The sequence below is a fragment of the Microsporum canis genome, genomic scaffold, assembly GCF_000151145.1.
Source record: "Microsporum canis CBS 113480 supercont1.8 genomic scaffold, whole genome shotgun sequence".
Lineage (NCBI taxonomy): Eukaryota > Fungi > Ascomycota > Eurotiomycetes > Onygenales > Arthrodermataceae > Microsporum > Microsporum canis.
In genome coordinates, this window is record NW_003299162.1 from 844228 (window position 1) to 860162 (window position 15935).

The window sequence follows — 15935 nt, forward strand, 5'->3', positions numbered from 1 at the left end:
TGGCTTCGAGAAACGCCCAAAGCCTTCAGCAAGGATGAGGATAATATCTATCATTTTTTTTACAACATAACGATGTTAATAATCGGTTTTTGGGCCTGACTGGACCCCTAACTTATTCATTCCCACGTTTATCGTATAACGTGGGAATTTGCTGGTTGATGGATCTGGGGAAACAAATCCAGCATAAGATTACAGAATATTATTCAGAGTTACAACTTTCTACTCAACGACTTCTCGTTGTCCAACGCTCGGAATTAGTCACCATCAAGTACATGACACTCTGCACTGTCCGCCATCCCACGGAGCGTATCACAAATGCCAGCCGACTGGTGGGCTCGTTCGCAAGAAAAAGAAAACGAGCAACAGCCATCGAGGGTTGGTGAGTTAAAGTATGAGCATTCCAGGATCTACGTATATATACGAGGCCACTCTCCACACCCTTTGAGGATGCCTCGCTTTCATCGCATTCGGCATGTTTCCTCCAAACAACCTATACTTCATTCCATCGCGAGAAGATAGTGGAGATAATAAGAAAAACAGAATCGCACGATCAAAGAAAAGAAGAGGTGAAACAGAATCGAATACTCTCACCACAACCTTTCGCCCGACCACAGCCAAAAGAGGCAAACGGAGAACACTTCCAGCTTGGGCATCAGGGCAAAAATGCCAAATTACCGCTGGAAGCCGATGCATATAAAGGGGGAAGGGGGAAAAGCTGCGATAGCCCCCTGATCGCTGACCATTTTCTCACAGTCGACCATGACAGTTGATCATTCGAAATACGTTTGAAAAGGTGTTTATACGGAGGTATACTTTACTTGTCGCTGAAGGATAAAAAATGATGGCCTTGGCTGTCTTTCTTTTTCTTCTTTTCTCATGTCCCTCGGTGCGATAATATTTATCGACAAGCAAAAATTTGATTGATAATCCCATGTCCTCGGCAAGGCCTCTAGACCACAAAAAAAGAAAAGGGCAAAAGGAGTCACTCTCACAGGTCCAGTCAGGCCACAGCTGTTCATGTGGATTGTCCAGCCATCTTCCGTACCCGCTCCCCACTCGTGGCTGTCCTTTGCCCTCTCACTCCCCAGACTTTTGAGCCTTTGGGTGATTGCAGAGAGGAAAAAACCCTAACAGGGAGGGCCCCAGCCATTTCTGGGGGGGGGGAAGAGAGGCAGACAACAATCTTGCGCAGCCGGACCCTCCACTGTGAAGCGTAATAGACGCATACCAGTACGTAAGTATAACCCTGGGGGCTGCACATCCCATCTTACATTGTATATGTACGCTGCCTTGCAGCCGGCACCAGTTACAGACACAAACACTGTCGATGCCCAGACTCAGGCTGCCTATCGGGCAGCGCCCATTGTTATTCAAGCCCAGTAACCCGTTGATATATATGGATGTACTTCCGTAAAAACGAGGTTCCCTATCCAACTTGGCTTCTTATGGCCCCAAACAGGCCATCGTTCTTATTCGATAAAGGGGACCAGCTAGTTTTAACTAGCTCATGGAGCAAATCTTATCGCTGCTGGTGTGCTTGACTCCGCCTGCTCCGCTTTTTAACAAGCAATCCCTCGCTTCTTGTGTCCTTGGTCTGATCCCAGCCACAAGGATCTGGGGATAGCGACCCAGCATAAGAGAAAAGAATCATCCTTCTTCAACGAACAGTTGGGATTGAAACATGCACGGAGTGTGTTTTTGCTTTTCTCTCGCGATCGAGCAGACTTGACAAATGAGCGGGCTGACCTGCCGAGCACTTGCTGTGCATCGTTAAAAGAAAAAGCCTCCAGAAGCCGCGAAGAATGAGAAGGGAAGCAAACGAGAAGATAATAACGGTCAAGGGAGGTCGGGTTCAGCCCTCACCCGTTTGAGCGCGCCAGAGCAAAATCCTGTGTCATAGTAACCGCATTAAGAGACTTCCCCGGCCATCCATCACAGCAACTAAATTTCCCCAGACTCACAGCCTTCAACCACAAGTGGGAAAAAATTAAATAAAAAGAAAAAGAGAAAGGGGGAGATGACCATACCGGGAGTTTTTCGTATTTTAAACCGCCCATTGGATGTCATCTCAGAGCACATTGCCGCTGTTTTCGACTTCCTCTAATTACTATTCGGCCGCCATGTATTTACATACATATATATGTATACTTTATACGGAGCATGAGCTCCTTGACACCAAATTGCGGAGTACATAGTTACTTATGACCCGGGAAAGGGGAAACAGATTATCTATATACTCCATACAGCACTGGAGGTAAAGGTAGCAATATTCTAATCTCCCAGAACAACCCGACTCCTGGCCGCGAAAAGCCACATGAGCATATATGTCATGTAACAACGGAGCTGAATGACGTCCAAGCAAGCAGAGACAAACGTCGCCTCAGAAACAGATGCATGTCAGCAGAAACGGACGGTTGGACCAGGGGCTGAGCCGTACGGAGTATCTATACACTTGATGCTTTTATAGACAAAATATAAGCACACCAACGCTTTTCGATCGTGGCTGGGCAGCCGCCTGAGTTAAAACTCTTGGATTGTCCCACTTAATGAGATCGTTAATCCGTTCGACCTGTTGGAAACTCGATACTTAATTATCGTTCAATCATCGCCGTCGCCGTCGCCGCCCATTGTTGTTGCCGCCATCGTCAAATCTCTACCCGCATCGCCCTCCTTGTGGTTTTGGAGCCTACCCCAGAGCTTCGTATCTCCTAAACTTCGTTGCCTAGAGCTTGCCGCTATGAATGGCCTTGTATCCCATCGTGGGAAAGGCATCACCGAGCTATCTTGTCGCTGAAGTCGATCATCAGTTTCATGTTTGGCTAGAAATACGGACCAGCATACCTTGCCCTCGATTGTCAACCACGCCGTACTAAGTGAAAAGAGAGACAGAGCTTGAGAGGGAACTTCATAGGGAATTTCTTAGGATCGACCTCGAGGTCAACGTTCGACTCAGAAAACGGAGAGAGATAGGAGCGGCCGCGGCCTGGACATCTTGAGATTCGGGTATTTGGATACTGGAGTGATCAAGTCGGCAACGGACGTATACTTGCCCCCCTAACCGGGGCCGATGCCATGGCAGCTGCTATTCCGTCTACCCAGTTCCTCCACCTAGCGAATGTATTCAGGCTCCTGTGCCTTCGAAGCGATGCCGATGATATAATTCTGGAGCTTCTGGGCAGGTTTGCGCTGGATAAGATATACGCTGACAGCAACCGGGAGAAGTTCCAACAACTTGTCGGCACTCTACTTTCACAACTAAACGCTATCATCTATATCCAGCGTCTATCGCTACCATCAGAACGGGAGCAGGTAGAAGAATACGTGGGGTTCCTGGCCAATTGGGAGACCATTGCGCGGTCCATCGAATTCGTATTGCAGGTTGTTATTGAGGGACACGAGAGCCTCTTCAATGCTCATCAGCAGCTGGATGTGCAACTGGCGGACCTGATCTCGACGGCATTGCGTGTTCTGTCCTTTCATCCCAAGGGCTTACCTGATATTAAGGACCAGAAACACCGGTTTGCTCGCATCCACAGGCTCCTAGACAGGCTACATGACCGCTTTCCAGGACCGAGGCCATGCCTACTACTTATCTGTCGGGATATGGCTAATGCATTGCGTATGGACCCTACATCGCTCCCCCTTCCTACAAAACTGAAAAGAGAAATTCCCAATTTGGCTTTAGATTTGGTATGGCAACCCTTCTATATACCTCTCTTCTTGCTATCATTCTATGCCCCGGCCATTTTGTGAAATCTTTGTTTACTGATGACCTAGTGAAGTATCCTCTACCTGAGTGCTTATCAGATCGATATGTTTCCACCATCGTTGAACAAGAAGGTCCTTCTGTCAACTGGCTGACCCAGTTTTTGGCTCTGAGAGATATCACTCAGTTTGTTATTGGCGCATCTATTCAGTACGCGGTAAGCGACGAGACTGAAGACGTATATCTCCCATCATCGTGCGCCAAAACCCGAAATGCTATCCTGGGGTCTCTCGACAAAATACGCATGCCCAACAATTATCCAAAACTAGAATTACTGTCTATGTTCAGCGAGGCTTTTCGAACCATATTACCCGATACCCCCCCGATCAATGGATTCCGAAATCACTCAGGGTTGCTTGGTGACGTTAATGGTGTAGAGGCCATCAAGTCGTTCTGCTTATCACTTTCGAACAGACAAATTATCCATCGGTCAAGCGATGGACCCCTGATACGTGCAATAGCAGAAGTTAATAGGCGTATAACTCTCCTCGATGACCCGAATGAGACTTCAGAGGGCATCGTACCTCGAGTATATGCTCTGAACTGCAAGTCCTGTCATCTTGCTGGAGATACCCAGTTACAGGTTCTGGAGCATCTTGAATTTCCGGTGCGTTCTCAGCATTAGATCTTTTTCCATATTGGAGACGATAAATTTAATCCAGCCTACGCTAACACTATGAGCAGAGTCCGACAGAAGGGTCTGAGATCGGATTACCCCCAAACACGAAATGTGTACAATGCAACCAAGTTGTCACACTTGCGCGAGAGATACCACTTATAAGAGAGACGTGGGAGCTCCTTAATGATATTGATTACAATGCTGACCCTCCTAGCGAGCAACGACACTTCTCCCCTCCATATCAGTTATTCCCGTCTAAGGTTGGCAACCCTTAATTCATATAGCTTATCTACCGATACTCCAGCAATTGTACTAATGATTTGAACCCTTAGATGCTCTCCGATCCTTCATCATCTCTCAAGTTACCACAGAGCCCCAAACCTATTCCTAGTCCAACCACTATAGGAAGATCTCCCACCGCCACACATAGTGTATCTCCAGTTTCTCCAGAAACAAGGCACGGCACTGATGATAGCTTTAGTCAAGAGCACACAATAGGGTCCATAACTGAAATAGTTAGCCCTGATGCCGAACTTTCTAGGCAGCACCTTACCCATACATCAGATCATCTTGTTCAAAATGGTTGTGAAACGCATCATAAACCCCCCCGGTCAGGCAAAATAACAGACGTTCGTCGCACTGCTAGCCAGCATAGTGTTTCACCACCCCGTCCTGGAACATCAAGCAAGACTCACCTTCCTAGGAAAAGGCTGTCAGATTGGCTCACTAAAAGAGAGCATCGAGCTGCAGCATCAGGGGATGCAAGCTCTCATTCGTCCGGATCAATGGAAAACCAGCGGCCAGAGGAGATCTGTCTGAAGAGCCTGACTAGTGCTTCAAAATCCCAAGGGAGAGGAAAGGTCTCGAAGCTGATGAGTGTAAGCCTCTCGCAGAATAGTACCAATGCCCTATTTTGGATGCCTTCTACGATTCAAGTGTGGGATGTTGGTGTTTCCCCTGCGGCTGTGACTAGAGTTATTCCAACGGAAGGCTCATGTCTGCTTGCTGCTGTTACAAAAAGATATTTGGCATACATGGTTGGAAGTAAGGACCAAAAACTCACAGTATGTGCACGCAGCCAATATTTACAACGTTTTTCTCCTAGAGAAATCACTAATATGGAATATGTAGCTCCGAATAATCAACCTTTCACTTCCAACTGCTGCACCTCTTGAATATCAAATGCCTTCATCACAATGGTGTAAGAGCATTGCCATTTGTCCGAGAGAATCACATGTTGCTGTAGGGTTCGAAAACGCTACCGTTCGCTTCTTTAAAACTACCATGTATGAACCCCAGCGAGAATTCCGCCTTCATAACAGATATCATACCCCTAGCGAGTGCGAGAATTGCCCACCGGTCGATACATTGTCCTTCTCACCCGATGGGGAGACACTCATCGCAAGCACAAGAAATTTGAAAGGGGTAATCCAAACTTTCATCCGCAGGGCGTCGACATTTACTTTCCAGGAGCTTTCAAACTGTCACTACCCCATTCCCCTGCATGAGTCAGAGGACGGGGGGATCTCATCCGTCGTTTTTAGGCCGGGTGTCGGCGGAGAGGATGACCTGGTATGTATCACAACGTGGACGCAATCGGGTACCCCATTATTACTGTCTCCCAAGACTGGGCATCGAGTCGAAATTAAGGCCGATAACTCCAGTCACGGACGCCGCCTTGGTACACGAGTGCAATGTGCTGCGTTCTCTTTGACAGGAAAACAGCTCGCCATGGTGAATGACAAGGGCTACATGTACCTTGTATCTAATCTCAACTCAAGCGTGATGGAAGCTCGAAGGCTCGCCACCACTAAGGAACTCACTGCCAGGTGTAGCTTTTACGCGATGTCGTTTATGATACTGCAGGGCGACGAATCAATCGTTCTTGCATGGGCCGATGTAAGCAAAAGTGTGGGCTATATTAGAAGAATACCCATACCCTTCACAGTACGTATATATAACCAATATCATAAAAAAAAAATCGATGCTGATGACATCATACAGCATGGCGAGTCCACGATTGCAGATATCGTACAATCCCACCCAGCGGATCTAACGGAACTGCCTGCAGACGTAGGAGCTAGCGCCTATGGTTCGTTCACGGGCCGCTCGGGTGATAATCACCAAAATACCAGCCATATCCCATCTCGACCAGCCGCTCGATATAGGACTGTCTCAGCTCGTCCAGTTGAGCTGCCTGCTACAGATGGGCTGATATCGTTGTCCCTGAAGACTCCAGTGGATTGAAATTTTTATTGAAGGGGTGTGAAAGCATATATGTTTCTTATTTTATCCTTCACATATGAGCTCTCGGCGCTCAGAGGATGGGGTTTAGCTTGGGCTTCTATTCAGCGGACAGAGTCCAAAGGCTGACTCGTTAAAAAGGCCGATGGATCGATTTTTACGCCACTCACGTTTGCGTCCAGGTTCAGGCTCGGTAGTATATTTGATCTACTATTAACGATGTTGAAGGGACAGAACACCGAACGCACGAATGATATCTTGGAAACGAGAGACGACTTGTATCAACTCGGAGGGCAACAGGCGGCATCTCCAGTTTTGTAAGAAAAAGGATGGTTTTTTTTTTTTTTCATGACTTCTCTTTTTTCCCATCTTCCAGGATGACCAAATTTTTGGGAATATTTACGCTATCATCAAAGGCGCATTTCATTAGGTAAGGGCAGATATAAAAACCCAGGAGGTCATACCACATTTTTCTATTTATTCAAATCACTCGTACTGAGAATAAGGGCTGCTTGGCTCTTTTGTTTTTGGGCCTTGAATCTAGATACCTAGGTGCTATAATTCAGTGTTTCCTATATATGAAGCCTTAATTCGTATATTTCATTGTTACCAATCAGAACACGCCAGTGACATAGTTGTCCCCCCCTCCCCAACTATCCAGCTAGGGATATAAAGTAAAGAACAAAACGGCAGCGGACATTTGTCTGTCTATCTTTTCTTCAACCATTAACCATCACGATGGAAAATCAACGCGTATACAACGACGTTCAAGAACACTATGGCCTGGCAGCTAGAACCAGTGACGATAATGCCTACAGCCGTAAAGTGGCAGAGGCCTTTGGATACAGCGAAGCAGAGCTAGCAAATACTCCTGCAAATGCCAACCTCGGGTTGAGCTGCGGGAATCCGCTGGCACTTGCAAACTTGAAAGAGGTTCGTGTTGCCTTTCCCTAGGTTATTTGATGTGCAATACTTTGACTCTATGAACAGGGAGAATGCGTGGTTGATCTAGGCAGCGGCGCCGGCTTCGACGTCTTCCTAGCTGCCAAAGTTGTTGGATCTGCCGGCAAAGTCATTGGAGTAGACATGAACAAGGTAAGTAATGCAGGTCCTGCCTGTTTCCCAATCAACTGGCTGCTTATAACCGTGATCTAGGATATGCTCGAGAGAGCAAACAAGAACAAGGAAGACGCAAAAGCAGACAATGTCTCCTTCGTGGACTCTCAGATTACAGCCATCAACCTCCCTGACTTGGTTGCCGACTGTATCATTAGCAACTGTGTGGTGAACCTCGTCCCCGAATCTGACAAGCAGCTTGTTTTCAATGAGATGTTCCGTCTCCTTAAGCCGGGTGGCCGAGTTGCCATCAGTGACATTCTTGCTAAAAAGCCGCTTCCTTCCAAAATTCGCGAGAGCGTGGCTCTCTATGTTGGCTGCATTGCGGGTGCTAGTCAGGTTGGAGACTACGAGAAGTACCTTCGTAAGGCTGGCTTTAACGGTACGTACCCCAGTCTTGATCAAGCGATATATTCCACATTTATATTCTATGTCTTTCTCATAACATGTATAGAAATTCTCATCGTTGACGCCAAATCTGACCTTAACGTCTATACGACTGCCAAAGAAGTTGGTCAGAACAATGGCGGTTGCGGCACCCAGTCTAAGCCAGGGTGTTGCAGTGGAGGGATACCCTCTCGCGAGCTGGAGTCCGATGTTAAAGATGTTGATTTCAACGAATGGGCAGGTATGTTGCAAACCATTTTTCTAAGTATCCACAGACAATTGACAGGGGTCACAGGTTCCTTCAAGATATACGCTATCAAGACATGAAGTGGATCTGGTACCTTCGAGACCAGAGGGGGTGTTCCCGAGGGGAAAAGAGATAGAAGAACGTGGCGAAATTGGGCAGTAATTGGTAGTATTTAGTTATGGGATCTATTAAAACTGCTGTTGAAACCCGTAATTTTTCGTGAAAGTTCCATATTTCCTGCAGATGGTGACTGAAGAGCGCCAATGTGATAAAAGCCCAAGTACCATGGAGCAATTGGGGATTACGGGCATATGGTATACCGATCGTGTTTCGCCATCAGGGGAAGAATGGACCGGAATTCATCATAGCTGATAAACTGCCCTCGTCGAATAAGGCAGCCTAGGGCGTACAGGAATGCTAGCCGAGGGGTATGTACATTCCGTTTCAGGGGTCGTATAATATTGGATGATTCTTGAGTTGGTACTTTGGGCTGCTTGCTGGACTGGTATCACCTATCAAGCGCCTGGAATATGTTCATGTTGCTGACCAAGCAAGCCTCGTTCGGTGCACATCCCAATTCAGCCCGCACAATCTCTTCATCACAGTCACCTCGCATGCCGGCAATGATCCTAGCAGCCTCTTCGCAAGGTGTCATGTCATCACTCCACTGACGATCTAGGGTGGTTGTAGATGCAGGGTTCGACGATCTATCAGTGGCCTCGGGCTGGGGTTGGGTGCCTGAACAAGCCTGTTGTTGTACGGAAAAATGGGCTGCATCGGCGGCTGGAGTCGTACATTTCTGGCGATCTTGGTTCCCCCGACAGCATACCGGCGGAGGAGGTTCTGCACGGATGGGCGTAGCGGTGGGACGACGCTCCACCGCTGCTGCTATATGCCTCTTTCTTGGGACAGGGGCCGGGTTGCTGTTCTCTGCTGCGCAAGAAAGATACTCGTCTATCTTGGCATCTGTCATGCCAAAGGAGTTGAGTAGCGATCTCAGCATAGCATTCTGCCTCGCTACCTTTCGGGCAGCGGCCTGCACTTCGATGGCGACGTCGACTCCCTGGCGTTCGTACCTCTGGATACGCGTTTCGAGGTCTTGGATGTATTCCTTTCGTCGCGCGCGAGAACGACGTTGGTTGTCACGAATACGAGCAGCTGCTGGGTTGGCAGCCATGGCCAGTCGTCATGGCTTTCTGCTGCGGGCGTCTGGAAGTCTGTCGCGCAGGGTTCGATGGGTTTGTTGTTGATGGATTGAAGTTGAGATTTTCGTTCGACCAAAAAATAAGGTCGGGTTAGCGTTGTGGACGGAAGAGCCAATCAGAAGAAGCCAGTGACAGGCGCTGCCCTTGATATTTATCTATTTACTCTCTACAGTTGTTATTCTACCAGATATTAAGGATGAAGACACCCTGAGTAAAGGTACAGGTCTTTGTGGGAGCCACTGGGAGTTGCGTAGAGAAGACGTACTTCCTGCATGCCCGCCAATTTGATCTCTGCGGTCCGTTAGAACTAAGGAAGATGGAGAAAAGCAGGCAAGACACCAGAAGGGAGATGTTCCCCTAGTTATACCAGTAGTTATGGGCAGCCAGATCACTCCTCTGTGCTTATACATAGCAGTCCCGGATATAAACAACACCTGGGAGCTCAATATATCAAAAACAGGTGGTAAAACCATAGCGGCAACATATAAACAGCTAACTGGATGGTCATGGAAGATCTGAAACCAATATAATGTCCGAGCAAGTGGCCAGGGGGCTACTATGTAGTTGAATACTATGTATGGACGGAGTAGTCGATGTGTTTCATCTCCTATTAATGGCAGGGATATTTTGTCAATGCTCGTGCTGGTGGGGTGTATCGATGGATCAGCGCATGAACGATGTCACCGATGAGTGGTAACAGACATATCGATCGAGTATATGAAGTACGATGAATGCTTGACTTGATCAAAGGTGAAAAGTCGAATATCAAATCGAAGTTTTGTGGTCACATGACATCGCCAGTTTAAGCGCCCGAAGCGATGAAGATGAAGATGAAGATGATAACAGGAAGAAAAGAAGACAGAAGACTATCATGAAGCCTCGCATGTCAGTGTACACGTCACTAGTCCAAGGCAGAGGGCGCGCTATGCCCCTAAAAATAGACAGGACAGGCAAAGATATATGTATGCCTAGAGGCCAGGCGAGAGAGGCTGGCAAGCCAACGACAAAGGCTCGACAGGATGCAGAGCGACTGGCTGACGAAAGAGACGCACTTGGCTGAAGCTGAGCTCCGCCTCGCAACTGGCTGTGAGTTGTGGATTCACATCTGTTGGCTTCGTGCACGGAGGGCCAATTACTACCCTGGCGATACGACCAGAGCAAAACACGGCAGCATGGCGCTCAGTCACCAACAGGACGAACTCTCTTCTTATCGTCCTTGGTCTTAACGGTTGCTTTAAGCTGAAGAAGACGAAGAAGCCTCTGGATTGGGCCAACTGGCTGGCCGCCGATGTACAATGCTTATGAAGGAGTCTACCCGCCGACAGGGGTCGATTTCACCAGGCGCCCGTCCTCAGCCTCCCTGTTGGCCCAAAGAACAATAGATCTAATACTCTATTTCCCTCAGAGGACGCACCTTGGAGAATACAGAATATTGACTGTTTGTTTCTTCTTTATCCGTTTATTCGACCTGTTTGCGTTGTGCCATCTACTCTGTAGAGACACAACTATATAACAATCCTGTATAAAAGCTCCTCTTTTCACGCAACGCCTTATGTTTATGTCATTTTAACCGGCAGCTGTTAGCATTTTACTTTTCTTGTCTATTTTACTTCTTACAGAAAAGCATTGTACCACTCCGTCCTTCGACATTTAGTTATGGTTTGGCTGCATCACGGTCTCATTGCATTAACGGCGTTATCATCAGTACCACAGACACTTGCAAGGCCGAGTCGTACATTATCAAAAGCATTCCAGCGCCAGGAGCCCTGTGAACTGATCTCTCTTGCACAAAAGGAACAGCTACAAGAAAGTCCAGGCGGTAAGCTTAGCACCATGTCCCATACTAGAAGAATAACTACTAACTAAACGGGGATAGCAAAAGTATTCCTCGTTTCCGCTGAACTTGCCCACTCCTGTTTAACGTCTGTCCCGTTCAAAAAGGAAGACGCCGTTAGGCTGGTTGACGGTCTCGATTCATTCTTCTCGTGGCAGAGCACACTCGATTATCTCAAGGACCCTCCAAAGGGATATCTGCTCCCGGGAGTCGACCTTGAAGATGGTTTGAAGGGAATCAGACTTAAAGCCGTTGGCAACGAGTATGCAAATGAATTTGAATTCCAGAGTGATATAATTAGGCTCGCCTCAGCCGTACACGACGGGCATTTTAACATCAACCTCGACGCCATCAGCACCTTTACCTTCCGAAGAGACGGCATCGGGCCACTAGTCTCCCTGTCACCGGATGGGAAGAAGCTCCCTGAGGTATATGTCTTTAGTATGTATTACTACTAACAGGAAATGCACGCCCTCCCTTCCAGGTGTTGTTGCATTCGCTAATTATGCCTTTAGGAGATTTAAACGTCACCGCAACGGAAAAGGTAAACTGGAAACCATCTGCGATCAAGTCTATTGACGGGCAGGATGCCGTTCAGTGGCTGCAGGCCTGGTCATACCATGCAAGCTTCCAGGATCCAGATGCATTGTACAACTCTCTATTTCACTCGATCCCAAGATATGAGCTGGACTCGTATGGGGGCTTCTTTGCGATTGGGGGAGTATACACCGGTCCAACCACCAAGCTGACTTTCGAGAATGGGACAACGAAAGAGTACATGAACTATGCTGCCTTTCAAGAACCGTTTGTCGGCGTGGTGGATGGTGGTACCTTTTACGACAAGTTCTGCAATGGAAAGCTTGACGCCGAGCAGCAGCTGCAGAAACGTGACTCCGACATGGCCGTCAGCCATCGTGAGGTTCATCGACGGGCCGTCCCAGGCAAACCTTCCAGAGTACTCTTCCCGAAGCCAGTGGAAGAGTTCGAGTACGGGGATGTGGCTGGTTATTTCCTAGGTGACGACCATCCGGACACTGCCGTTCTATCCATCAACTCCTTTTCGGGTTCAGACGAACACCAGGAGCTACGATTCAGGGAATTTAGCTCTGTGATAACCAGGTTTTTGGCGGCGTGTCAGAAACAACGAAAATCGAAGCTCATCATCGACGTGAGTGCAAATGGAGGCGGCGCTGTCTTTTTGGGATACGATGCTTTTAAACAGGTATGTCATATCCTTGATATATATATATATATATATATATGCATTTAAAGTCCTTGAGCCTGACTTGTTCCTACAAGCTATTCCCTGATACGCAGCCGAACGATGCGTCCAACCTGCGTGCCACGGAGCAACTGGACGTCATTGGCAGCAAGGTGACCGCGGTGCTGTCAGACCCTGGGCACCGCAACAGCAGCATGGGCCGGTACCTGCGAGGGTCTCAGTTCGACATTGGCGTGTACGTCGACACGCAGGGCGAGGCCCTTTCCGACTGGGACGACTTCTTTGGCCCGGAGAAGGTCGGCGACTTCAACTTCACGCGCCTGTCCACCTGGAACCTGAAGAGCGAGGACCTTGCAGCTGCCTCCGGGGACACCGTTGTTTCCGGATACCTGGATCGCGGCGACCTGCCGCCTCAGGTCTTTAAGCCGGAGGAGATGATCCTCCTGACCGACGGTACCTGCAGCTCCACCTGCGCAATATTCGCAGACCTGCTGAAGCGCAACGGGGTGAAGTCAGTGGTGACCGGCGGCCGCCCGCGCGACGGGCCGGTCCAAGCGATTGGCGGTGTCAAGGGCTCGCAGGTCCTGACGTACCAGCAGGTCTACCAGGCGGTGTCGTCCGTCTACAGAGGGTATTCGACCGCCCGCGAGCGAGAGGAGCTGGCCAAGACGTCCATCGGCGAGATGTATCGAACGGGAGAGTACGTCCTCGCTCGAACGAGGCGAGACGGCCTGGGTGGACGAGTCAACTTTCGCAACGCCGTCCGTCCAGACGACGGGTCGCGCACTCCACGTCAGTTCGTCAACGAGCCCGCCGACTGCCGGATCTGGACGACACCGAGGATGTTGTTCGACATCACCGTCCTCTGGGGCGCGGTGCATGATGTCGCCTGGGGGGAGAGCAGCTGTGCTCCTTAGCAGCACCAGCACCCTTGCTGGGCCCCCCTTGTTAGGGAGAGAGCCGGGTATGCGGAGTTCCTATATTACCTGCATATCCCGACCTTACTCGATGTATATTTCCCTGCGTCTATCCGTCTCCATAACTACGGATCTACTGTACCTTGTCTGATATATATCAACCGTTCAAATCTTGCGCTGGCGATTCAATATATTCCCTTCCCCTTCACCTCCCTCCCCCCTGGCATATCAGCCCCTTTTTTTTTTTTCCTTTTCCATGGTGACACCTGCATATGTACATACCTTGAACAGACGGAATACAGCTAGACCATCACAATAACAATAGAAAAGAAGGAAGAAAAGCAAAGAAGAGAAAAAAAGCAAGCTGCTCCATCCTTGATTCTTTGATTCTCGCAAGTTCCACATCGCCAACTCACCGGGCTTGCGCGATACTGCAATAGGCATAGAGGGCGACCAACCACTGGGGATCGGTGATATCATGGACTTTTCTCTGCCCGCTCGTGAGCACACAGAGGGAGATATATATATATACATAGACGTACGCCCGTATATAAGAGGCTGTGGGTTCCAAGGGGTTCTCATCGCGAGCCAGGGAACGATGGCGACTCTCTGAAACAGCCGTTGGAAGAAGAAGAAAAAGAAAAAGGACGAGAGAAGAGGAAGAAGAAGATACGTCTCTTTCTCTTCGATGCCGTCCTTCACGCTATAACCAAGCAGAGGAGATCACAGCGAAGGCAGACACGCAGAGACAGACTCGACAGACCTCGTACGGAGAAGACCCTTTCTCGTCTCTGGTAGTCGACACGGCGGCGGAGGCGTCTTCGCCTGTGTTTGCCGGCGCAGACCTGGTCGAGAGGCTGTGGGCAGCTCATGGCGGAGTCGATATCCATTACAATATGTGGTGATGGAGGATGCGGTAGGTCTCAGAGGCTATAGCAGCGCTGCTATACCTCCTGGATGGTGGTTTTGTGCTGACCTCGAGACCAGGCAAGTCGTCGATAACGCTGCGTCTGGTGCGAAGCCAGTGGAATCACGAGTAAGTTGGACGCTATCGAGGATGAAGAAGAAGAAGATGATGATGATGAAGAGAAGCTAATAGATGTCTAGGTATGACCCTACGATCGGTATTGTCCCCAGTGTCGCGTTGGATATACCGTGGCTATACAGCTGACGTCCCTATAGAAGACTCATACTCGGTCACTCGCACAGTCGACGGACTGCCGTACTTCCTCTCTCTCACCGACACGGCCGGCCAGGAGGAATATCGCGGTCTCTGGGCTGCCTCGAACCTGAACTCGGATGCCTTCCTGCTCGTATACGACATCACCAACGAGCCGACGCTCGAGACCCTGGACCACTTCATGGAGATGATAGACATGGAGACGGAAAACAGGGAGGAGAACAGCACCCGCCTGCTGAAGCAGTTCTACCACGACTACCCCGAGCATGGACTCGACGACCAGCCCATGATCGGGATGCCGCCTCCCGTCAAGATCGTTGCCGGGAACAAGTGCGATCTCAAGGAGGCGCGGGTGGTGAGCTCCAGACGCGGCCTCGAGTTTGCCAGGAGCAGAGGCTGTGGCTTCATGGAGACCAGCGCATGGGAGATGGTCAACATAGAAGAGACCTTTGCCTGTGAGTTGGCTGTCTTCTACACCCTCACAGCGGGATATCATTATCAATACTTCATTCTACCCAGCACTGGATATCAAATACAGTGGATGTTAGTACGGATGTTAATGTGTTTTTTTTTTTTATGAGCAGTGATCGTACGGCGGGTGGTTGAAGCTCGCAAGCTGCACCAGCGGCAGCAGATGGCCCAGCTGCAGGCGCTCAGAGAAGCAGACCAACTGTCCTCGACACGCTTCTTCTCTACCGCCTATAGGAGAAGAGCTACCCAGCCGGTAGCCCACAGCCAGACGGCTCCGCTCACGACAGAGGAGGGACAGAACCCGACAGGGCGCAGCATCACCTCTGACGTCCGGCCCCAGCGACGCAGTCTATGGCTTTCTGTCCAGAAAGCATGGAACAGGCGGACCACAGCGCAACTAAGGCGGTCCAAGTCCCTCCAGCCGGTCCTCAAGCAGTGGGAGGGCCAGAGTCGCCCAGGCACGCTCTCGACGCGTTCGAGCAAAAAGGCAGATCCGGATGCATATGAATCTACTTACTCGAACACTAACGACAGCAGGCATGGCCATTATCGAGATTCTACCCACAGCGGCCGTTTCAAGCCCGCCGAACGCATATCGAATCCCGTGGTGGAAGATAGTATGATCTTCCGGCCGATGTTGATCGCTACACATATTCCCCATACCTCCGCCTTTACTCATTGAAAATGCCCTGCCAGGAGAGACTCTTCCGTTTGTCACCTCTTCTCG

At 49.4% G+C, this 15935-nt stretch overlaps 6 protein-coding genes across 6 annotated transcripts; 5 read left to right on the plus strand and 1 right to left on the minus strand.

Moving 5' to 3' along the window:
* Window positions 1-158: 158 nt before the first annotated feature.
* Window positions 159-732, plus strand: MCYG_08243 (uncharacterized protein; the record flags this gene model as incomplete). Its single annotated transcript, XM_002843114.1, has 2 exons — window positions 159-379; window positions 615-732. The coding sequence occupies 2 exons, from the start codon at window positions 159-161 to the stop codon at window positions 730-732; spliced, it is 339 nt and encodes a 112-aa protein (XP_002843160.1).
* A 2340-nt stretch (window positions 733-3072) lies between these two features.
* MCYG_08244 (WD40 repeat protein) lies at window positions 3073-6632 on the plus strand (the record flags this gene model as incomplete). Its single annotated transcript, XM_002843115.1, has 6 exons — window positions 3073-3619; window positions 3778-4373; window positions 4451-4645; window positions 4718-5449; window positions 5517-6332; window positions 6390-6632. 6 exons carry the CDS (start codon window positions 3073-3075, stop codon window positions 6630-6632), a joined length of 3129 nt encoding a protein of 1042 aa, XP_002843161.1.
* Window positions 6633-7367: 735 nt separating this feature from the next.
* MCYG_08245 (SAM-dependent methyltransferase UbiE/COQ5 family protein) lies at window positions 7368-8459 on the plus strand (the record flags this gene model as incomplete). The annotated part of the gene is made up of 5 exons (XM_002843116.1): window positions 7368-7562; window positions 7620-7742; window positions 7785-8127; window positions 8200-8373; window positions 8419-8459. 5 exons carry the CDS (start codon window positions 7368-7370, stop codon window positions 8457-8459), a joined length of 876 nt encoding a protein of 291 aa, XP_002843162.1.
* Window positions 8460-8887: 428 nt separating this feature from the next.
* On the minus strand, window positions 8888-9576 carry MCYG_08246 (conserved hypothetical protein; the record flags this gene model as incomplete). The annotated part of the gene is made up of 1 exon (XM_002843117.1): window positions 8888-9576. One exon carries the CDS (start codon window positions 9554-9556, stop codon window positions 8888-8890), a length of 669 nt encoding a protein of 222 aa, XP_002843163.1.
* A 1664-nt stretch (window positions 9577-11240) lies between these two features.
* MCYG_08247 (peptidase S41 family protein) lies at window positions 11241-13557 on the plus strand (the record flags this gene model as incomplete). Its single annotated transcript, XM_002843118.1, has 4 exons — window positions 11241-11403; window positions 11461-11859; window positions 11934-12640; window positions 12718-13557. The coding sequence occupies 4 exons, from the start codon at window positions 11241-11243 to the stop codon at window positions 13555-13557; spliced, it is 2109 nt and encodes a 702-aa protein (XP_002843164.1).
* Window positions 13558-14461: 904 nt separating this feature from the next.
* MCYG_08248 (GTPase Ras2p) lies at window positions 14462-15890 on the plus strand (the record flags this gene model as incomplete). The annotated part of the gene is made up of 3 exons (XM_002843119.1): window positions 14462-14570; window positions 14740-15192; window positions 15322-15890. 3 exons carry the CDS (start codon window positions 14462-14464, stop codon window positions 15888-15890), a joined length of 1131 nt encoding a protein of 376 aa, XP_002843165.1.
* Between the last annotated feature and the right edge of the window lie 45 nt (window positions 15891-15935).